Source organism: Notothenia rossii, assembly GCF_949606895.1.
Source record: "Notothenia rossii genome assembly, chromosome: 1".
Taxonomy (NCBI): Eukaryota; Metazoa; Chordata; class Actinopteri; order Perciformes; family Nototheniidae; genus Notothenia; species Notothenia rossii.
In genome coordinates, this window is record NC_136912.1 from 63,696,080 (window position 1) to 63,720,446 (window position 24,367).

At 39.7% G+C, this 24,367-nt stretch overlaps 2 protein-coding genes across 2 annotated transcripts; both read right to left on the reverse strand.

Moving 5' to 3' along the window:
* Positions 1-540: 540 nt before the first annotated feature.
* Positions 541-9,545, reverse strand: LOC307030620 (THAP domain-containing protein 6-like). Its single transcript, XM_079667155.1, has 4 exons — positions 2,547-9,545; positions 2,130-2,322; positions 1,861-1,970; positions 541-1,538 (listed from the first exon to the last, which is right to left on the reverse strand). Exons 1-4 carry the CDS (start codon positions 2,624-2,626, stop codon positions 1,475-1,477), a joined length of 447 nt encoding a protein of 148 aa, XP_079523281.1. The 5' UTR covers positions 2,627-9,545; the 3' UTR covers positions 541-1,474.
* A 1,882-nt stretch (positions 9,546-11,427) lies between these two features.
* On the reverse strand, positions 11,428-22,505 carry scp2b (sterol carrier protein 2b). The gene is made up of 5 exons (XM_079666603.1): positions 22,351-22,505; positions 21,277-21,367; positions 20,430-20,559; positions 19,922-20,001; positions 11,428-12,116 (listed from the first exon to the last, which is right to left on the reverse strand). The coding sequence occupies exons 1-5, from the start codon at positions 22,371-22,373 to the stop codon at positions 12,021-12,023; spliced, it is 420 nt and encodes a 139-aa protein (XP_079522729.1). The 5' UTR covers positions 22,374-22,505; the 3' UTR covers positions 11,428-12,020.
* Positions 22,506-24,367: the final 1,862 nt, after the last annotated feature.

Here is a 24,367-nt window from a genome sequence, read left to right on the forward strand (position 1 = left end):
GATGGCAGGGAGTACCAACTTCTCTCCGATTGTGAACGGCTGCCCACATTTGGCTATCAGCAAGGAGATGTTCTATGACGCTATTAGCCCGCTGTCAGTCTGGGTGGTCTTCCTAGCGAAGAGACTGCTGATGGTGCTCCTACCATGTTTCTCTTTGAGGGCCTGGAAGAACGGACGCTCCTTATCTGCCTTATCCGGGTGGATCTTGGTAAGGTGCTCCTTTAAACGTGAGGGTTTCATTCCCTCATTTGAAAATACATGTTCGCAAAGTAAACACATTGGGAGTTGTGCATTGGTAGGAGACGGTATGAAGCCATAGCTAAGATATTCAATAGAGTACTGTCTGCATTTTATCTTTTTCGCGGCCATTTTGCTGATGTGATATGATTTTTGTTGTTTTATGATGCTAATATTTAGGGGGGGGGGGGGGTAGTGTCACGATATGGCGGCAAAGGCTAGAGGGCTAGCTGGTGACATGACAAGACATCGTGCCGGGAGCGGACCAGAAGTCGTTGTAATTTTGAACAAACAGAGCTCTGTGTGGAGCAGCGTGGCTAGCCAGCTCTTCCATGTCGTAGCAGACATAGAAACGGGTATTATTTTCATAAACTGACCACTTAGTTCGAATCTGTTGGTGGAATTTGTCATATCAAAACATATCAAAATTTAACAAAGTGACACAGATTATTAACAGTCGCGATCCCAAAATTACAACGACTTCCGGTCCGCTCCCGGCTGCTTTTTGTAGGGTACGTTCGTAAATGCGCTCCAAGCGCTCCGAGCGTCCCCGTTCCACAGTCCAGAGGGCTGCGCTCTGAGCGCTCACAGCTGGGTGCTCTGGCGGAACAGACGGGTTGTCCGAGCGGACTGACCGTTCGTGCATTTACGAACGTACCCGTAATAACACTGCGGACAGCTGACCAATCGCAAGCAGAGTTGTGGTTTCCTATAGCAACAAAAGATGCTGACAGCTGCTTTTTGTACAGGAAAAGACGCTGTGGCCAGCGTTTTTCATGACAAAAAGACATTATGCGTGAACGCCCCCCAAGAACACCTCAACGCCCCCCTTTCAAAAATATTGCTTCCAGCGCCCCCCGATGTTCTCTGAACGCCCCCGTTGAGAACCAGTGATGTAGATGGAGTGTGAGGGCAAACTCTCTGTGGTCCTTTGAGTACTCATGGCCCTGCTTTGCCTTGAAGTCTATTTGAAGATCTGAAATTGTATGAGAAAAAATTAATAAGTCCCCTTCATATAATAACAAAGGAGTTTAATAAAGAGTGTAAGAGTAAGATGTACATGAATTTCAAAGTGCTAATTTCATTTTACCTGAGTAGAAATCAAGCCTCTCTTTGAGTTCTTCATTAATGAGGTTCTTTTCCCTCAAATCCCCCAAAAGACTCCTCACTGTGGTCTTTGCCCTCTTTTCTCTAGCCATGGCATTCTTCCTCTCTCGCTCTCCACGCTCCACTCTTGCTAAAGCTTAATTGAGTCTGGCCTTAAGAGCAGTAGGAGAAGCAGGCAAGACATAGCTATGATCCTAGTAGAAAGAGGGATGAACATGGTTTGAGTGATGTTTCACCTCACACACATCACTTTGACACAACTAGAGTATGGCCCACATTCTTTCTTATAGTCATCACCTGTCAAAGCCACTGCCTGCATCATGTGTGTGTGTGTGTGTGTGTGTGTGTGTGTGTGTGTGTGTGTGTGTGTGTGTGTGTGTGTGTGTGTGTGTGTGTGTGTGTGTGTGTGTGTGTGTGTGTGTGTGTGTGTGTGTGTGTGTGTGTGTGTGTGCCAGGAATGCATGTTCAACATGTCTTCAATTGTGTGTGTATGGGTTTATTTGTGAGTGTGTTTACTCATCATTAGGCTGAGGTTGTGAAGTTGAAGCTTCTGGGTCATCCTGAGGGGCCACAGACAGGCTCTCTTCAGCTTTTCTGGAAGTAGACGTAGTCCTGCCCTTTTCCGGCTAAAATGAAGAAGCATAATACTTGAAAAGAATATATATATACATATATATATATATACACACACGCACACACAGGGATAGGTATTTCACCCTGCCCTGTTATTGATAATAGAATATTTACATTTATGAATGCTAATAGCCTTATGATGATACACCTACTCTTTGGAGGTGAACCGGGAAGCTGAAGATGGAGGGAATAACACCATCTCTGAGTCGGACAATCTGTCCTGTCCTCTCAAAGTCGTCCTGCTTAAAATGCTCACTGCAAATCACGGATGACTCGCTTGCAGTGAACCCTTCCCTCCTCAAAGCAACTTCCCACTTCTTCCTCATATCTTTGTCTTTGGGAAACCTTCAAAATAAAAACGGGAGATTTGAGAGAGTCAACACAAAAAAAAATTAAGAAATGTATTCATCCCACAACGGGGAAATTCACTTGTTACAGCAGCATGATTTATAAAGTCTCACTTGGCCATAAACATAATGTTTGCTGGCTACGATTTCGCTGGCGGACATCAATACAGTACAATAATATTCTATTTACAAAATACAACCAATAATAATGTTGAATCTTACTTGTGAAAAGTAATCCCCCGACCCCTGTTCGCAATCGTCCGCCGATTTGCACAGCAATACGCAGCACAGTGCTCTGGCATCTTGAAACCTCTGTCTATGGGTAGAATGTCTGTACAATATGGGTAGGATGACCGGTCCAAGATGGCGGCCGTATTTCTTGCGCTCCAGCAGCCAATGCGGCGTCTACTCTTTATATGTCTATGGTGTACCCGAGCCGATCGTGTACTGACACCGGTACGCAATGTTTGGTGAATCGGAAAGTGGCGGAAAATTTATGGACCTATTTTTCGGATTTCTACTAAGTAAGCAACCTTCCCACGTCAATCCTACGCACGCCGTTATACATGAGGCCCCAGCTCTCACATGTTCTGGGAGGTGAAATTACTGTTTTGTCTGTGACCTTGTAGCTTTGTAGAGTGCTTAAAATAACAATTTCAGTTCCCCATCTGAAAGGGCTGTCCGACAGCAATGTGAAGCAGTGAAAATGTTCTAAATATAGCGTACATATTAATAGATATTGGGTTTTTTAGGTGTCTAAATAAAAAAAAATTCCCCAAATCATTACATTACTTGAATTCCTGCTGAAACTCCTGTCTGTTTTACGGATATATACCTCATACAATCCTAAATAAATATGAACTATCCCTTAAAAGCATGGACTAAAAGGCAAAAATCCTCAGCATGATCTTATTTTGTGCACAGTTGTTTTCAATAATAGCTGGGATTTTTATTTCCTGATCTCCTTGCACACAGCTGAGCTCCTGCCTGCTTTTGTAAAAACTAATCCTTTTCATGTTCTACTTGGACCAACTATTTTCCACTGCTCTTTAACAGGCTCTTGTCTTTTGTAAAAGCAGACCATGAATACAAGGCTTCAAGTCCCACCCAGAGTTTGTTTGTAACGAAGAAATTGTTGAATAAAGCTTCTCAGCTGTTGCCCTCTTAGTCATGATTGCTAAACCGGTGTGACATTTATCACACCACATAGCTCTCACAGCATGCAGTCCTTATGTTGTTTAAGCTGTAAGATTGTTCCTGCTTCGTTGCATCAATGTTTGTTTGTTTGTTTGGTGGTCGTTTCTGCTCCAAACTTGCCTGTTCATCTTCTGCATGTTCCAAACAAACCCAGAAAAAACAGGGTTTTAGGAAGCGTGCAACGCGGCACATCTTGCAGGCTGCATATAATCATTTCCCAGGACAGCCGTGACGTGAATACAAGCTGAAACACTGCTGTGTTACATAACTCACAAAAAATAGCAAACGTTACAATCAGGTCATGCAAAAAATAGACACATCATTTAAGGCCTTAATGCAGAAGAATCAGGGCACTTTATTCACTACAAGGACTAACAAATGTAAACTTTAGTCCTTCATATGGGTCCAGCTCCAAAGATCATGGATCCTAAATATACCATAATACAACTAACTGTTATGGCATATTTACGCTTCAATGTATTTTATATCTTTATAACCCCTGTGACATCATCTGGGTTTTCCCAGACTTTAAGAGGACACATATGCTGATTTTCAGGTTCATATTTGTATTTCGTACCTCTACTGTGACATGTCTCCATGCTTTAAAGGTCTCCTATCATGCAAAATGTACTTTTTAAAATGTATTTTATATCTAAAAACGGGGTAAAACGGAGCTGATCCAGATTTGCTGCCAATATGAAGCAATATCAGAAATGTGGGCTTGCTTTACACCCAATATGGTCTTTGTTTGCATTAGCAAGCATTGCTAACACTCAGAGCTAAATTGTACTGGAGAGAGTATATGTGTAAAGAAGCAGGGGATCTCTCCCCATGAGGGAAAAAGCATTTGAGCTCCATACTGTTTCAGAAATATTCCTTGATTTGGTTTGGAACATAATATGGTTAATCACAGCAGCATTTAGGTGAGTATCTGGGTAGAATTCTCCTGCATGAGCTCTCTTTTTTTCCTTTTTTTTTTTAAGTTACGGACCCGGAATCAGCACTTCTCTAACATCTGAAATAGAGGGGCTAGAATGGGTGATCTGTTTGGTGTTTTGATCAAAACACTTCATAGACATGTTTTTTATATATCTGAGACCTATAATATATGCCTAAACATTGTATAATAGGAGACCTTTAATGCTTTTTACTTAAAAGCATTAAAGGTTAGATTTTCTGTAAATGAGGTCTATTGACAAAAAATGCCAAAAAGAATCAAACTTTTGCTAATGAGTTGGGATAGAGTTATCTTTCAGGTGAAATACATTCATATATACTTTAAAAACAGTCAAACCAGGAGAAATGTTGTACAGTGGACAGGGACCCATCACAAATGTTAAGATTAAACCTTTATGACTTGTTTTAAATAAAGGTTTGATTCCAACATTTCTAATTTCATGTAGAAATAACATAAGATTTCAAACTTGTGAAACGTCATACATGCACTAAAGCGCTCATTTGTAACTACAGAAATCCCCACGCTGTGACTGCAGGGTGAGAGTGCAAGAGCCAAGCCGCGCTGCAGTGCAATCTGGGTCAGAGTTACAGATGTGTCTTCCAGCCATGCTCTTCTGTTTGCCAAGGGAAAACAACAGCGTGGCAGTCTGGAACGAGGTGGCTGCAGTGTTGGAAAAGTGCACGGTCCTCTAGAACAGGGGTTCCCAAACTTTTCATCCCGCGACCCCCAAAATAACAGTGCCAGAGACTGGCGACCCCCTGTCGACAGGGTGGGGGGTGGTGGTGGGGGGACTGGTGGGGGGGGGGGGGTTCGAGTGAATTAATTTCAGTTTTCCGCACAAACACTGCGCTAGTGGATTGTCAAAGGGGGAGCCTCGTTGCGGGGAAATTATACAGATGGCTAGTCCGCCCCTTATAAAAAAAATAGATTAATTTTTTTTATTTTTTATTTTATTTTATTTTCCATTTTTATTTTGTAATCATCTCGCGACCCCCACTTTGGGAACCCCTGCTCTAGAAGGGGGAACATACGCAGGCCCAGCCAAGAAGCCCTCATCTTAAAGTTCAGGGCCTGCAGGTTGTTAAGTCTGGTTTTATACGCCATTTTGAACATAAACTGATCTGGCTTTTAAGTTTATGTTTTTAAAATTGTAAGAAGGGGCACTCTGAGAGTTCAGACCTCAAACAAAGCTGTTTCCATATGTGAAAACATATTGTGTATCCGCCCTTTGATTGGAGTCATTCAAAAATGTAAAGAGTCCTTCATTGGTGCACCCATCCACCAAGTTGAAAGAAAATTCAGCCAGTATTCGCGTGATCTTATGAGTATTTTCGTTTCATGGCAATTCAGATTTTTGCAAAAAAAACTAACGTTTTTTTAAATTCTAATTTGTTTTACCTTTAACCAGCCAATCATTTATACAAGAAACGCTTTCATCTAGACATTGAGAGATAATTAATTTACATCAATAACCTTAATAATATTCAGATTTCTTTAAAAACCAACTACGCTGCATCCTCATCTTCAGTAGTTTTGCTTCAGTGCAGCTACAATAAAACATGCCAATTAACACCACACATTTGCTCTAAATGGTAAACTCTTTATTTGATTGTAATCTGACATTACTTCAAACATTTTAGCACAGCTAACACAAGTATTGGTTTTTATTAATTACTTTCTTTGTCTCTTGAGTTACCATGTCCATTGGGGGAGGTTACTTCCTGGTTAAGCAAAGGGCATGGCCGAGCACTGAGGACTCATAAATACTGCAAGGAGCCAATTGGGACAGATTGGGACAAACCACCTGCTTCCATGTCAAAGGGGGGATTTGGGTTTTGTCAGTGTCCTTTGTGTATGATGTGACTATTAATTATCCCTTGGGTTCAACTTGGTTTGGCCAAGCCACTATATATCTTTCTTGGTTTTCCATTGTAGCAGGTCAGCTTTGTTGAGTTAAGGAGTCTAAGGGTATTTTCTCGATTTTTAGATGTTTTCTTAAATCCCCTTTTAAATGTATTTCTTCTAACATGGCATCCCATGTGTTAAATATCAAAATGTTCAGGACAATCTCTGGTATTGCTATATATGCAAATTACTCACTTTAGAGCACTGTGTGATGAGATAAGTAGCTCAAAAGCTTAAAATCTGACATCCGATTTTCGGAAAATCGTCAGAACTCTTGTGTAAACACAAATTTACTCATGTGATCGAATTGTTTTGGTGTTTTAGATTTGGTTACCAAAGTCTTAGGATCACAAAAGTAGTGAAATATTTGAATTACACTGTATATAAATGTGTAATTCATGTCTAATATGAAAATTAATTAATTCAAATTTTGAGTAAAACAAGTGTTTATCACTCTACTTTCACCACAGCAGGGACTGAGATACATTAGGACTGAATAAAGACTTCATATTACATACCAAGGTTCATGTGATGTGTACAAATACAAATTGAGCATTCAAACTTTTTAGTTTGTATTCAATATTGAACATCAGAACTTTCAACCAACTCTTCATTATAAATGTCAAGACAGTGTCAAGGTCTTTGTCTGTTTTCCAAAACAGTGGGTCTGACTGCTGTGTGTAGGTGAGGGTGATGGTGCATGGGCTGCTGTGTAGGTGGGGTGTACAAGTGCTATACGAGAGCCTCCATGAGACCTCCTTGCTGGCTGGGTTGAAGGTGATGGCTGTGGTGGAGCCTTTGTGCTGAGGTGTATCTTGACCTGTTTGCCACCTACAAACAAACAAGATTTCTGGCTCCCACAGACCTGTAACTTCTTCTTTAAGAGCCTCCTCTGTCCTCCACTCGTTAACTGTATTAATGGCACCTGTTTGAACTCGTTATCAGTATAAAAAACACCTGTCCACAACCTCAAACAGTCACACTCCAAACTCCACGATGGCCAAGACTAAAGAGCTGTCAAAGGACACCAGAAACAAAATTGTAAACCTGCACCAGGCCGGGAAGACTGAATCTGCAATAGGTAAGCAGCTTGGTGTGAAGAAATCAACTGTGGGAGCAATTATTAGAAAATGGAAGACATACAAGACCACTGATAATCTCCCTCGATCTGGGGCTCCGCGCAAGATCTCACCCCGTGGGATCAAAATGATCACAAGAACGGTGACCAAAAATCCCAGAACCACACGGGGGGACCTAGTCAATGACCTGCAGAGAGTTGGGACCAAAGTAACAAAGGCTACCATCAGTAACACACTACGCCGCCAGGGACTCAAATCCTGCAGTGCCAGACGTGTCCCCCTGCTTAAGCCAGTACATGTCCAGGCCCGACTGAAGTTTGCTAGAGAGCATTTAGATGATCCAGAAGAGGATTGGGAGAATGTCATATGGTCAGATGAAACCAAAATAGAACTTTTTGGTAAAAACTCAGACGTTTTTGGAGGAGAAAGAATACTGGGTTGCATCCAAAGAACACCATACCTACTGTGAAACATGGGGGTGGAAACATCATGCTTTGGGGCTGTTTTTCTGCAAAGGGACCAGGACGACTGATCCGTGTAAAGGAAAGAATGAATGGGGCCATGTATCGTGAGATTTTGAGTGACAACCTCCTTCCATCAGCAAGGGCATTGAAGATGAAACGTGGCTGGGTCTTTCAGCATGACAATGATCCCAAACACACCGCCCGGGCAACGAAGGAGTGGCTTCGTAAGAAGCATTTCAAGGTCCTGGAGTGGCCTACCCAGTCTCCAGATCTCAACCCCATAGAAAATCTTTGGAGGGAGTTGAAAGTCCGTGTTGCCCAGCGACAGCCCCAAAACATCACTGCTCTAGAGGAGATCTGCATGGAGGAATGGGCCAAAATACCAGCAACAGTGTGTGAAAACCTTGTGAAGACTTACAGAAAACGTTTGGCCTCTGTCATTGCCAAAAAAGGGTATATAACAAAGTATTGAGATGAACTTTTGTTATTGACCAAATACTTATTTTCCACCATAATTTGCAAATAAATTCTTTAAAAATCAGACAATTTGATTTTCTGTATTTTTTTCTTTTTCTTTTCTCATTTTGTCTCATAGTTGAGGTATACCTAGGATGAAAATGAAGAGCCTCTCATCTTTTTAAGTGGGAGAACTTGCACAATTGGTGGCTGACTAAATACTTTTTTGCCCCACTGTATGTATGTATGTATTTAGTTATTTAATTGTTATTTATTTCATCGGGACAATGTACAGCTTTTTAGCTGCACCAGAGTTAGCTATACGCTATTTTACTTGTGCACATTTTTACTAACATATTAGCATTTTCGACCAACCTAAGTCCCTATGTACACATACGTGTACATCATGTTTAGCGGCATACCAAATTGTTATTTTTACACATTTGTCAAATTTGCCCCCATGACAAACGTACAATGCTTTGATAAATATCTAAATCAGAAAAAGCCTTGAAATATGATAGGACTTCTTACCTTGTCGAGGTTTGTATTTGGAGCTGCCACTTGAATTATCCCTTGTGGTTTGCCGCCATTTTCAATTTTTACCGTAGTGTACTCTTCTGAAACCACCAGATGGCAGTGTAAGTGCCCACATACGTGACCATGAGGAACCAGTTCAGTAGAATTAACGACTGTGTTCATATAACCAAAAATGTGATGTCCACGCATGTGTACGCCAGGCCCATAATAAACAGCGGATTTCTAACATTTTCCATTTCATGTGGCCGGACTGGGCTCCAGGGCTGAATTTTAGTCCCAGTCCTAGACCTATAATATAGGCCTGAAAATAGTATAAAAGGAGACCTTTAAATAAAGGATCTGAATACTATTTCCACCACTGATCCGCCCTACAGTCCAAGATTTGGATCCGCTCCAGTGGCCCTTGCTTCACCTTTCCAGTAACTTTCCCGAGCAAGCTAGTAATTGTCAAATCAAATCCGTTTTTTTTTTATATACATTAATATGGCCCAATTTCACATATTACACATTTCTCTTAGGAGGCTTTACCGAGTACAGCATATGTCACCTTCTGTCTTTAGCCAGGGAAAAAACTGTTAGAAACCCTGGATAAGCATCAGAGAAGGGATCTGCAGTGGCCACAACGTTGGCAAACATCTCCATGAGGCCAAAGCGCTGCAAAAAAACATGTATATGTATATATGTATATGTATATGTATATATGTATATATATATATGTGTGTATATATGTATTTATATATGTATGTTTGTATATATATATTAGGGCCGGAACTTTAATGCGTTAATTAAGATTAATTAATTACACAAAAATTAACGCATTTTAATCGCACTTATTTTTGCCCTGCGGAACGTTTCTCACTGGATGAGTTTCAGGCGTACCGATTATACTGGAGCACCAACTAACGTTCATGACTTCAGACAACAACAAACCACAGTGAACAATAGTCAAACATGAACGAAGAAGCTGATGAGACCGCTTTGGTTGGCCCCGTGGATGGGACATTTTGTTTTAAAAAAACAGACGGATGGAAGCATCGATAAGAGCACGGTTGTATGCAAATTATGCAAAAAGGAATTTGCATATCACCGCAACACATCAAGCCTCAAGTATCACCTCAATGCGAAACATATAGCAGCTAGCGTGAAAGCTAGCGTGGACGTTAGCCCGACTCCGAGTACAAGGACCCACACCATACTTGCCCTCAGAAATCGGGAGCATTTCAAAATGCAAAATTGGGGGGGGGTGCTAGTGAATCGCCGGAGCCGTTAGATTATCATTAACAGGCTTATTGTAGTTGTAAGTGCACTGCCTTGCGGCCTGTAGCACCGTCCTTGATGGAGCATATGTGTGGGCTGGACCTGTATTTTACAGGAAAGGAGTGAGCAGAGAGTAGAGTAGTTGTCGATTCTTGTTCTGTTTTCTGTGAATATCTGCCTCACCCTCTCAGACTTTTGAGTTGCGCGCGCTACTAAAGAGACGTGTTACCATGGAAACCAAACAATGGTGTAGCTGTATTAAAGTCCGAGTGGAAACAGTCGTGTGTAAATCTGATTTTGTCAGAAATCGGGAGAAATATGACCCCGGGAGGAAACCGGGAGAGGGCAATGAAATCGGGAGTCTCCCGCGAAAATCGGGAGGGTTGACAAGTATGACCCACACCCAACCCACACTCAACCAGATGACTGGTTTCAGGGCCAGGATAACTAAGTCCACGTCTGAAAAAATAACCAGCTCACTGGATTGCACTCGACTGTAGACCACTTGGAGTGGTAGAAGATAAGGGGCTGCAAAAGGTACTACAGATTGCATCGTCTGACACAACATATGAGCTGCCATGCAGAAAGACAGTGACAAAAAGAATCCAGCAGCTTTATGACAATGAAAAGGAAGATAAAGAGAATTTATTGGAGAAAGCCGAATGTGTTGCCCTGACTTGGGATCATTGGACCTCGGTAAGCAATTCAAATTACCTCTGTGTGACGGCACACTTTATTGACATCTTCTCACTGTTCTCAGGTCAAATATTTCTATGTGATTAAAAATGCGATTAATTTCGATTAATTAATTACAAAACCTCTAATTAATTAGATTAATTTTTTTAATCGAGTCCCGGCCCTAAAATATATATATGTATATATATATATATATATATATGTATATATATATATATATATATATATATATATATATATATATATATATATATATATATATATATATATATATATATATATATATATATATATATATATATATATATATATATATATATATATATATATATATATATATATATATATATATATATATATATATATATATATATATATATATATATATATATATATAGAAAAAGAAGATGGAATTTATGGATGTCAAAAATCCCCCTGGTTTTCCTGTAATCCTGCTGACAACAGAAAACATATCCTTCTTGGTGGTAGTTATAAAGCAATGGGAAGGGTTTATGCTAAATACAATACTGGCTTACAAAAACAGACCATCCAAATGGATGTTGCAGCAAAGGCAAATGTGTTTATTAGAAATATTTTCCATACATTAATGATAGTACAGCAGAAAATGACAAGCCCCTCCGTTAAAAGTTTGGGCTGCCACGATGAAAAACATTTCTGTTTGTTGGCTCAAAACTTTAAGGGCAAACTGCAAGTCCGAGACGAGGAGGCACTTAGACTGTTGTGGTCATGATTGAGGAAAATTACATCTACTCAAATAATTTCCAGACATAATACACTCAAAGGTAGATTTCATTAGCGGCAGAAATTGATGTTATTAAAAACTGGACATAAACGGAATTAGTATCTATACAAGTGCACCTGTCTCTACTCTGGTGTACTGAATTACATGAGAGGGACATTATTAGAGAAGGAATTATCTGTCCATCTATCTTACGCTCCAGTTATATTGGCAGGGCTGCTGGCTAATCTCCCGCTCGGTCAGGGAGGTCACTAGAAGGGAAAGTGTTTCAGCCCTGTGATGAGAAGCTTTACGGACCTTTAACATCGATCTGAAACGCGTCAGACTTGCTGTTAAATTCTTCGTGGGTTAACTCAGTGATCAGAGGTGTGGTGACGCGGCTCTCATCTACAGCTTGGCTTTGGCTGGCTGCAGCTGCAGGCTCTGGAGCTTCATGGCCATGCCCATGTTCCCTGTGATCTTCAGCTTGCCCTGGAAAAACGCCTGTGAATTAGAGAAGGGGGAAAAAACGTCACAAATCTGAATCAGGAGTGCTGTTCGGCCTGTGCGGGAGAGAACTACATGCTGCTAGATTCACGAGTTACCGTGAGAGATTAACTCCACCCAGGGAAAGTGGGGCAATGGCAACAACAGCTTATGAAATGTCAGGAGTGCGTGGCACAGAGAGTCAGAGGAGGGAGCGTTTGTGGAGTGGAGTGGCGGAGGAAACAATTCGACAGAGGTGGGAGAAATGTAGTGGAGTAAAAGCACTATTTACCTATGAATTGTAGCAGAGTAGAAGTTCAAAGTAACATAAAATGGAAATACTCAAGTAAAGTACCTCAAAATTGTACTGTACTTGAGTAAATGTACTTATTTACTGTACACCACTGCAATTGAACACTCCGAGTGAGCAGAGAAATACTAACCCTTGTGCCTCATAGGAACATTGATCAATGTTCAGTTACTTTGATGGTGTTAATGCATATCAAATACATTCTAGCAAAGGTGTGAGTTTTCACTGTTATTTTGGAAATAAGTCTATAATACAGAGTAGCAAAAATACAGACACCAGAAAGACCACTTAAGGTAAAGAAATGTCTGTTTGAAATGCAATAATAGCAACACATAATGCAATTTATTATATAAGGCTTTACATCTATAACCCTGGTTTTAAAGTTTTTTTACCAGATTTAAAGATTTTCAACAAAAAAAAGTATATATAAAGAAACAACACTGTGAATTTGTAAACCAATTTCCTTAAAAAGTGAAAATTTGAAATGTATGTAAAGTATTTTTATAGCAGTTTTGGTAAGAAATATTTTTGTCCTGGAGGGTTTGGAGAGGGACCTTTTGTATAAATAAATCCATAAAAAATCATGGTATAACGTTAACCAACTGGCATTCAAATAGTTAACAACATTAATAATTGTAATATTTATTTAGAACTTATAGGACGGGAGATTTTCATCCTGTAAGGTAAGAAGGATTTGTATTTATTTATAAATTGATCATCATCAGGAGGGAGGATGATTAAAATATTTAACTAGATGAAAGTGAAAATTGTAATATTTATACTAATTATATGGCAGTTTTAGGAGGGCAGAATTGTGTCCTGTAGGGTAACTTTTATTTATAAATCCTTTAAAACGTTTTCTTTCAACAGTTGCAATATTTAAACAAAGCATTTAAATGGTAAAAAATAAATGAATATGTAGTCCTTATGATCAGGACTTATGGTGATTCAAAAGATTTAAAGGTCCCATGTCATGCTTTTCCGGTTATTACCCGTCCCCTTGTGTGTTATGAAGGTTTTTCTGCATGTAAACGGTCTGCAGAGTCACAAACCCTCAAAGTACACCTGCAGGGGTCGGCAACAGGCGGACCGCAGTCCGGATCCGGACCCAGACGCTGACCTATACGGAGCCGGACCTATAATCAATACATTAATAGGGGATTTACCGATGAACATTTCTACTAAAGACCGGGCAAAAAGTGGGGGGAAACTATTCTGCACCCCGTGCAACTCTGTGTTGGAGCATAAGAGAAAATCGAAGGTGACGACCCACTTTGATTGATTCCAACATTCGAAAATGCTTTCTGCTGCTGCGGACAAGAAAGCCAAACAACTCACGTTCACCGAGGCATCAACCTCCGAAACCCTTTCGAGGGCTACAAGAAACGAGGTGATAGCCTACAAGATCAAAGCTGGTCAGATAACGAACGAGTAAATGAAAACAGGATGAGGCGGAGAAGTGTGTGTGTGTGTTTATTTACAATAAATAAACGTTGAATGTGTTTAATTGAATAGTAAAGGGGTTTAACGTTAGTGGCAGGTTGTGTGTGAGAGAGAATAAATAAGACAGCCCAATATTTAAAAAATTGTTATTTTTTTCCCCCGCATATTTAGCATATTTCGTAACTTTCCGCAATTTCACTGCATAAAATCACATAAAAACCTCGCATGTTTAATCGCATAATCAAGGATTTTAGCCCGCATAATCAAGGAATTTTGCCCGCGTTTTTCTGGAGGGTCTAATTGATGCTTTTAACTTCAATATTTAAAAAAAAAAATCTTCCTGGGGGAGCATGCCCCCGGACCCCCCTAGGGGAGGTTAGGTCCCCCCCCCCCACTTAAATCATGTTCACATGGATAGGATACTAAATACATTTGCACACATCTTGTGTCCATATCTTTCTGTTTTGGTGGTCATTCCACAACCGTATGCATGCATGCGCGAGTCATGGTGAGATATCTGGATTAAGAGGTTGCTTTTTCTTTGCACAGCATGAAAGAAAGGTGAAATGAATGGGCTGTGATTTTAGTTTTTTTAAGCAGAGGTCAATAATTTGTATGACCTTCGGCTTCAGAGGATGTAGTAAAAATTGAAAGGAAAAAGGTTCCCCACCCCTGCTGTAAATAATAATAAAAACCCTTGATTTATAACTTAACATCTTGGTTTCCTATTGATCTGAGTATATTATAAAGAATAACCAGTTAATTGAAGGATTATAGCACAGGCCTTTGTCAGATGGTATATTACGCTGTTTATTTTCTGCTTCGATTAGTTCTCTCTTTTTTCACCATACCTGTGTTTGCACCACCAATGAGCACCTGCATGTGTATGAGAATGGCCCTGACACCATTTCAGCCCAGATTTACAAACTCCTGGCAGGACAAGCTCGAGCTCAATTCTCGCACTGAATTTAAAAAAAGTGAGTGAGGGACTGCAATATAAGAGGGAAAAGAGAGAAACTTTAAAACTGTTCAATTGTTATGATGTGTAAAGACTGATATTGTTCTATAATCGTCTGAAACTGTTAAGTCATGATGTGAAACGGTTAACAAAGAAAAAGGGAAACTCAAGCTGCTGCTACACTTTATTTTATTTATCTAAAATTAAGCACTTTTAAGATGCACATATTTTCAAAAGCTATTTTATTTTATTTTCTCTATTTTGTTTTTAAATGCAGCCTGAGAGGAACATTACACATATCCACAGTATTTACTGTATATCTGTATAGTTCAATGTTAATTGACAATAAATAGTTGTTTTGAATTGTACTTTCTTTATTTGATTGGCAGTCAGTTGTTGATTACATGCAGACGTTGATAAAGCTACAGGCTACTTCAATATATATCACACTAATTCATAAAGCAACTTAGACATTTTGACGTTCCGGACCTTTGCATGGGGACATTTTCTCTAACTGGACCTCGTTGAATTTTGGTTGAATACCCCTGCTGTAGAGGGTAAAACTCTAACACAGAAAAGAACTGTCCATGCTGCCCCAGAACGCCTCGTTGGAGATTTCTCTTTTTCTTCCTGGTACTAATTGACGTAACGACGACCCAAATGGATCGCCAGAACGCCGACACCTCCTCATCACTCCACCGCTCCCTTGTTTTTTTTTTGTGTTGCTATAAGTTATTCTCTCTCTGTTGGTGCGCGGGGCTAATGCTAATGCCAGCAAATACAATGGCGGCTGCACAAAACTTTTCAGAGTTTTACGGGGAGTGGTTTGCAATTCTCACAGCTAATCGAAATTGGTACTTTTTTCTCCCTAGGATAGTACCACCTCTCTAGCAGGCACTAAAAATGGGGGTAAAAGTTCTCGGAACTAAGTACTCTTTTTGGTGTGAAGGCAAAATTCCAGGCACTAACGGAACTAAACGGGAAAAGTGCGGGGAAAAGTACTTCGGTGTGAACGTGCCTATTGAAATATAGCCCACAAATTAAACTTGTGCATGTCTTATATTGCACTTCTTAAAACATATATGTGTTAAAAAACTATCTTTCAAATGGAAAGCAATGTGTAAAGTTCAGCGGTCTCTCCTCAAGCTTTCTTAATGTGCCCAGAGGCGTTCCTCAAGGTTCGGTCTTGGGACAGACCCTTTCTACTATTTATATAAATGATGTCGGTCATTAATGCCTCTGTACATCTATATGCAGATGATACTGTTGTGTACTGTCGTGCTAGCACTGTTGCCCTGGCATTTGAACGTCTGCAGTCTGCTTTTGACACTTTTCAGTCACATCTGTTCCACCTTAGGTTGGTGTTGAATTCAGATAAGACAAGTCATGTTGTTTTCCAATAAGAAAAAGTTACCAACTGTTCTTCCCTTTATCATGTCTGCACAGCATAACCCCATTGAAGCTGTTAAAACCTACAGATACTTAGGCATCACCATAGATGAAAATCTCTGCTTCAAATCACATATTGATATCTCTTAAAGGTAGGGTAGGTAAGAATGGAGAAACCAGCTCGAGTGCGCTAGAATTTGAAAGTACGCAGCCGAAAAAAATCTGCCCTTTCCTTCAGACTTCCTTACAGAGCCCCTCCTCCAACACACACGAATGTGCACATGACCAATGAAGGCACGAGATAGGTTTGTGCACAGATGGAAGGCTGACAGGCAGGTAGGCCATCTAGTTATTTTAGCCGGGCCGGCTCAGATGATTGGTCGTGCTTTTTACAGCGCCACGGCTTCCACAGATGAAATATTTGTATGTATTTATTGTCAAAGCCTTTAATGTATTCATTGCTATCGGGATGTTAAGAGCATTCCATGGAATATAACAAAAAGTCTTTCTGAAGTGAATTACCTACCCGACCTTTAAGGAAATTGAAATTAAAACTGGGATTATTTTTTTGAAATAAGGCCTGCTTCTCCACAAGTGCGAGGAAACGGCTTGTAGCTGCCACATTTTTGCCGCTCTTGGACTACGGGGATGTTGTGTACATGAACGCCTCAGCTCACTCCCTTCATCTGCTGGACGCTGTCTACCATGGGGCTCTGAGTTTCATAACCAACTGTAAACCCCTCACACACCATTGCACGCTGTACGCTTTAGTCAACTGGACATCATTATCAATGCGCAGATCACTGCACTGGTACAAACTCATCTATACCGCTATGCTTGGACTGCTACCCCTCTACATATCCACTTACATATCACACAAACAGTACAGCTATAGGCTACGATCTCAAAATCACATCACTCTGTCCGTCCCCTCAGTATGCACGGTGCTTGGGAAAAAAGCCATATCATACTCTGCCCCCTCGACCTGGAACACACTTCAGCAGGAACTTAAGCTGACCAGTTTGATACCCATCACGGATTTTAAATTAATTTTAAAAAAGCTGGAGAAATCATATGTGGGTGTTTGCACCTGCTATATCTGACTGTAAATGGATTTCAATGACTAATTTTTGTACGATATTGTAATTTAGTGTTGCCTCTGTGTTTAGTGTCCTGTCTGTCTGTAACTTTGTGTGGTAGTGTTACCACTGAACAGGTCTCTCTTGAAAATGAGACCTTGTGTCTCAATGAGATTTTACACCTGTATGGAATGAGCTGCCAACAAAATAAATGAAACCCTATGTAGAGCTGTGATGTAACCTGTTTTCTTCTTTGTTTGATTTGTTAGAAAATGTGTGCTTATTAACACGTATATACATATATATATAATATTCAAGAAGTACAATTTGGCCCGGGGCCGTAGTTTGGACTCTCAACACTTTCCAACTTCCCCTACCATTTCTGGCTCTCAACCAATGGTTTGAAAAGGCTAAAATCCCAAAGTTCCCTCAAGAGGGAGTTTCTATCCCATACATTCCCCTCCTTAAATGTCCCAATTTGATTTGTTTCCTTCTGGTACATAGTGACATCACTATGTAACGATTGCGCTTCTATTGGCTAGCGCACCAACACATTGTACATCTTAGGCTAAGAGGCGGGACATTTCAAAGCAGTTGACCAATCACAACAGAGCCGGCCAGCTAACCAATCAGAGCAGACTGGGCTCGGCTTTCAGACAGAGGGTGAAAAGAGGTGCTGCAGCACAGGCAGTATGAGGAAAATAAAGAGCTTTTTGAACATTAAAGCACGGAGACATGAACCAGTAGAGACAAACAATACAAATATGAACCTGAAAATGAGCATACCATCCTCTTTACTTAAATTCATTATTGCAGTTGGTCTTTCATGGGATTTGCTGACAGCCATTTCCTTTAAGGACTACCGTTTCTACTAACATGTAAGAGAACTTTTGATGCAGAAACATCTGCCATTTGTTTTCTTTAAATCCTACTTTGAAGTTAGGCATGAAATAAAACTCTGTCATTAAATTGTCAGGTCTATTCGCCTACAAAGTTCTCTGGCAGTGAATTTGCACAATCAGCCAATAATGACGCAGCTCAGTGTTTCCTCTTAATTTCACCAAGGCGCTAGCAGAATGTCCTGACAGAACTACATCCAACTGGCAAACTGTTTCACATTTTATGCAATGCAGGAAAAAAGTCTGCACACAGCTCAATTACTCCGAACACTAATAATATACTGATGTAATATAAAATAATATAAACGTCAGGAGTCAATAGCAATTGAGTTTTTATATTGTTGTATAAAATAAAACTCTTCCTTCATCTCTTTTGTTGAGTAAATAGGTTAGGTTGAGGTAAATGTATTTAGTTTATCTGTAGAAGATAGCAGAGTAGAGTCTGAGACTTTTGTATGTTTTTGTATGTTTTCTAATAAAGTTAATGGTCATTTGTAAATGGAAAACTGTGCACATGAGAGTATAGATGGATATATAAAGACCTCTTAACATCTTGGTTAATAATCAATACTGAATGTTAGAAATTAGGCCGCAGATGTACAAAGTCTCTTTTCACCCTCTGTCTGAAACCAGAGCCCAGTCTGCTCTGATTGGTTTGCTGGCTGGCTCTGTTGTGATTGGTCAAACGCTTAGAGATGTCCCGCCCCTTAGCCTATCACGTACAATGGGAAGGACCGAGTATCATTGCGATGTCACTATGTTACTGAAGTAAATAAACGATTCCAATGGAGGCGTTTCAGGCAGAGTGTGTGGGAGAGAAACTCCCTCTGGAGAAAACGCAGGGATTGTAGCCATTGCAGACCATTTATATGCAGAAAAAACCTATATAAAAAGGAAAGGGAAAACCCCAAAAGCATAGTAGTAATCAGCAGCGAACCGCTCCAACACGTTTATTTCGGTATATTCGCGGCATTCATTTTGTTATTCTACAGTATTGCTGTTTTATAGTTATTTGTTAATGTAACCCAATTTGTGTTCTTTGGAATTGAAAAGGATATCGCATTGTGTTTGTTACTTTTGTTGCAGTTTTATTAAGTGTAATTTGGCTTGGCTTCCTATTTATGGTCATGCTTTTATTTTAAAGGAGAGGTAACGCTGTTGACAGGAAGTTGTTGTTGCTATGGAAATGGAGATTAACGGAGAAAAGTAATATCTACATATAAAGACGGAGAAAGTAAATGATAACCTTTATGGTTAAGTGTTAACATCCCCCGAAGAGGCACAAACTCTTACGTTGATATTGGAGATTTCAATAAATTCAATTTGGAAAAAAAACAGGGAAAAAACCGAAAAAACAAACAAAACGAATATCCGAATAACAGAATTTAAACCTGAATAGTACTCCAACGAACGAATATTAGGATATTCGAATATTCGGGTAGAGCCCTAGTAGCTCCAGGTCTCAAAAGAGACAGTGAAGAGAGAATACGATAAACTGGGTCGAAGGTTGAATACCCAAGCAAATGATTCCCCAACAGACAGTACAAAAGGGTTGACTGAAAAGGTGAATCACAGATTTGGGTGATTTAAAAACAGTAAAAACCCCAAAAATCCTAATATGGCCCCTTTAAATGAAATACTGACATGATATTACAAAAAATAAATTGTACAAGTGTGTGCCTTATCTGATAATCTGAACGATCAATACTATATAGTATATACAAAAGAGTTTACTCAATACTCACAGTCTGAGGGTTCATCTTCCCCGTCATAAGGGACAACAGGTCTGTGTCTGACATGGATATGGTGCAATCTGCTTTCTTAGCTGCAGGCAGAAACACATGTAAAAGTCAAATATAACACACACACACACACACACACACACACACACACACACACACACACACACACACACACACACACACACACACACACACACACACACACACACACACACACACACACACACACACACACACACACACACACACACACACACACACACACACACACACACACACACACACACACACACACACACACACACACACACACACACAAGACCTTGAACTTTAGACTGGAATTCCACCTATTGTTGAATATTAACATGATTACATGTCAGTGGCAAGGCAAGGCAAGTTTATTTATATAGGACCTTTCAACACAAGGCAATTCAAAGTGCTTTACAAAAATGAAGGACATTAAGCAAATGGTATTTAAAAACGTCAGAGAGCACTGATAGTGTTTTCCTACCTGTGTCGTTGTGGACGCAGCCTCTGCCGTTCTTCACGTCCACATACCAAACGGCCTCCTGACCATTGGGGCCATCTTTTACCTTGAAGGCAAACACCCCACCGATCTTCTTCACAAACTGCTCCCCTTCCTTTTAAAAGAGAGTGAACAGACAGGCATTTGTAACAAGACAGGGGATCTTTAAATCTGCAGCCTACACAGATTATATGTTTTAAACTGAACAAATATTGTGTATATTTAGAATACTTAACAGCTGAATATGTATCACATAATAAAAGGTAGGGATATGACCCAAAATCTGCATAAAGAACTGAGAATCCGAAAAATCCACTATCCACTCAACATTGACCGATGGGAATACAAAATTGGGACAAAATATTCTCACCACATGTATTTGCACTGCATCTAAAAAATGTGTCTGATCATTAGCTATTAAACTCTAAACTAAAATCCATTCAGCTCTCAGGTTGCCTTTTCCTCATTGATGATGACACTTTATTACAGAAATAGCACCGCCATAGGACTCACGATGAATCTTGTATGAGTGAGGTTGCAGAAAGTCAACTGCCTAAAAACAAAGACTCTTGAAAGAAAAGCATTGAGTCAAAAATAACCTTGAATGTGTGTCTGCTAGCTACCACAATGAGGCTAAACTCCAAAATAGACATAAGGCACAGAGCTGGAAACAATGTATACGACTTGGTGCATGGATATTTGCTTGCAGAAAATGTATATGTGGTGGGCTACAGATTAAAGCAAACCAGTGAGTGTCTGAGAACACATACCAAGGGATACAAATATAAAGCCACAAGTCTGCCACAACTAACAACATTGTCTCCTATTTTACCTCCTGGAGCTTCTTGTTGATTTCCTGGAACACCGCATGTGCCTTGAAGCCCTCCAGTCCGTCACTGGCACTGGTGTAAATGGCTTGAATCCTTGACAGAGACAAAAGGAAAGAAAGTCATAGGGTTAGAAACAAAAGAAAGTGATGAAACGACAGTACAGAAATAAGGTTGAGGAAGACAACAAATGTTCACTGCTATTTTTTAATACAGTCTTGTATTCTTAAAAACTGTGTCTAGACTTTGAATCACTTTAAAAACAGACATTTTTAGAATAGTTTGTATGTGATGTTATCACTCTGTTATTATCACTTACTTTGTTTTAACTCTCTCTGTTTAAGTTCCTAGTTTGTAGTTCATTTCATTCGCTGTGTTTACTCAACCTTTTCAGTTTACATTAACGTTACTTTTGTTGGAAAGGTGCTCTATAAATAAAGTGTGTAATTATGTTTAGTGTTATTATTATATTTGTACCCAATCTGGTATATGTATTGCAGTGTGTGTTCACCTTTTTCAATGTCAAATTATGAGATGTTAAATCATGTCATCAACTCTGAGGTGACACACAAATCCAGTCAATTATCACGTTCACAAAATGGATTACGGAGCATTAATAATGTCGCCTCCATATTTGCACGTCCTCAGCCTGCTTCAAAATAGCCACATCCTGCTAGCCATGGATGTATAAGGAGAACTGCTGCTAACCCAGGATGACACCATGTTAGCACCTGTTAGCTTGCTGAGGAGAAGCTGTCACCGGAATACAAAGTAGCCGAAACCCGACTGTCACTGTGCTTTCATTCCACAAACTGCTCTCGAGGAGGATATAATATCAGTATATTTCCGAGAATTTACGCACAGTTTTACGTGATTTAAAAAAAGGTTACATCGTTAGCTTATATGCTAGGTATTTTGTAACCAACGGCTAGCTATGCAGTAATACATCACAGTACTAGAGTTCATTGACTTCTTAGCTAATTCCTATGATGTTAACCGAGGACAACAAGGATGACCTCAATAAGTGAGGCGTCACTTAACGTGTCAAAATGATATCCTACAATATTTAGTACCCTTACCTTCTTGTCTGTATTTCAGGCATTTTGCTATAACGTTAGGGAGACACACAGAACCGCAGGTACAACAGAACGACAGCTAGCTTGCACTTTGCCTGGCTGAGTGCAAACTACACTTCCGTGTTTCTTCCTCCTGTCACTGTTCTTCAGACTCGATAATTCGATGTCAGATAGATCAGTGAGTGTGTTTTTTTTTTTTTAAACTCTAAATGTGATGTGATTAAAACTGGAGTACTTCTGAAGGACAAAGCCTTGAACTTTTTGATAAACTACTTGATTTTGTTGAGCAGAAACGTTATTCATAAGTGCAAGTATTTAAAGGTTAAGCCTCATTTCAACAGATGGGAGAATGAAAACAAAATATCCGCAATATCACCTCAATACATGAAGGACAATCATTTCTCAACTTGAAACTGCTTTCAATATTGGATGTATTCATCTTGCTTGAAAGGACCCTCTCCTTTTGTTGAATCAAACATTTATTATTTGAAGTATTGCTTTCATTTTATTCGTACTGTATCAACACCATTTAACTTTCTGGACCACATAATTGTCCCTTTAAGGTTTCTAACTGAATTCTGTAATAAAAACATAGTTTGAAATACATTCATTTTTACATTATATTACGCACTAGTGGCCTTCTCAGTTAAAGTGTTTTAATTTTTTTTTTTTTAAACATATTAGCATTGTTTTGCATTTTTAGCCATGCCACTTGAACTTACTTTCATATCTAACATTTCTGCAAACCCTGCTGCTCTCTTTTTGTTGGATCTTTGAATGTTTCTAATCCTCACATGAAGCAATTGGTTTCCATTCTCCTTTGGTATGTAATGGAGATCAAAAAGACAAACTTTTGAAACTCTCTTGAGTTGTGCAATCCAGTGATTCTCAACATGGGGCCTCTCTGCAGGGGGTCCGTGAAGAGTTTTAAGATTTTCATGAACATTACATTTTTTACAAAATGCTTCATAGTTCAACAACTAATATGGACATTTTCAAATCTCAAATAGTTCATAGATTATTGTTCACTTTCAAATCTAACAAAATGGTATATTTTTTAATAACATTACCAGAATCTGTATACATTATTTGGCCTTTGTTTTCACTGGCAGGAGAGGTACTGATGTAATTCCTGTGGTTATTTCAAAGCCATATAAATCAGAGTTCTTATAAATATATAAAAATAACTTCCTTCCTATGCACTGCAGTGTACAATATTTTCCACAGTTTTATAGTATAGCTATACTGTATGGATATTTTCAAAAAGGTTTAAGTGAAAACGGGGGAGGGGTCTGTTGTGTTTTCTGCCTTTCGGAAAGTGGTGTAACCTGAGGTTGGCATGGCAATCCTTGCTGCCATGGTTCACATTTTGAAAAATGATTGCTGACCCAAGCATGTTCTATCACATAAAACATTGCAATGCATTACATAGATATAGATAGTGGTGTAGTGGGCGTTGGACGCCCACTACACCACCACGTTGGACGCGGGGGGCGTTGGACGCCCCCCGCGTCCAACGCCCACTACGCCGTACCCCCACTTATTTGGAGCATGATCTTTTTTTTTAATAGTCTAATATAAAATAATTGCCAGTGTTATCAGTTGCAAGTGTGTATGTGTTGCAATAATGACAAAAACATAATACATTTCACAGTAATTATAATAAAAAATAAAAACGATTTCCTTAAAAAATTATGATTCGTCATCACGCTCGTGACCCCGCGGCGAGCTGGGGGTGTGTCAGTGACACACCCACTGGGGGTTTGTTCATCCATTTCTGATTTATCAGTCTTCAAAACGCAAGGTGTGTGTGTGTGTGTGTGTGTGTGTGTGTGTGTGTGTGTGTGTGTGTGTGTGTGTGTGTGTGTGTGTGTGTGTGTGTGTGTGTGTGTGTGTGTGTGTGTGTGTGTGTGTGTGTGACAAGAGCTATATTCAGTTTTTTTTATATTAGTTTTAAATAGATTTTGAAAGTGGAGAGAGAGAAGAGAGAGAGAGAGAGAGAGGAGAGAGAGAGAGAGAG

Excerpts from the sequence above, each read along its gene's own strand:
- LOC307030620 (XM_079667155.1), bottom strand. The coding sequence starts at position 2,626 with ATGCCAGAGCACTGTGCTGCGTATTGCTGTGCAAATCGGCGGACGATT. Across the intron at positions 2,323-2,546 it reads CGGGGGATTACTTTTCACAA|GTTTCCCAAAGACAAAGATA; the intron begins GTAAGATTCAAC and ends TTTATTTTGAAG. Across the intron at positions 1,539-1,860 it reads CAACCTCAGCCTAATGATGA|GATCATAGCTATGTCTTGCC; the intron begins GTAAACACACTC and ends TCTTTCTACTAG.
- scp2b (XM_079666603.1), bottom strand. The coding sequence starts at position 22,373 with ATGCCTGAAATACAGACAAGAAG. Across the intron at positions 20,560-21,276 it reads TCAACAAGAAGCTCCAGGAG|GAAGGGGAGCAGTTTGTGAA; the intron begins GTAAAATAGGAG and ends CTCTTTTAAAAG. Across the intron at positions 12,117-19,921 it reads GGAAGATGAACCCTCAGACT|GCGTTTTTCCAGGGCAAGCT; the intron begins GTGAGTATTGAG and ends TCTAATTCACAG.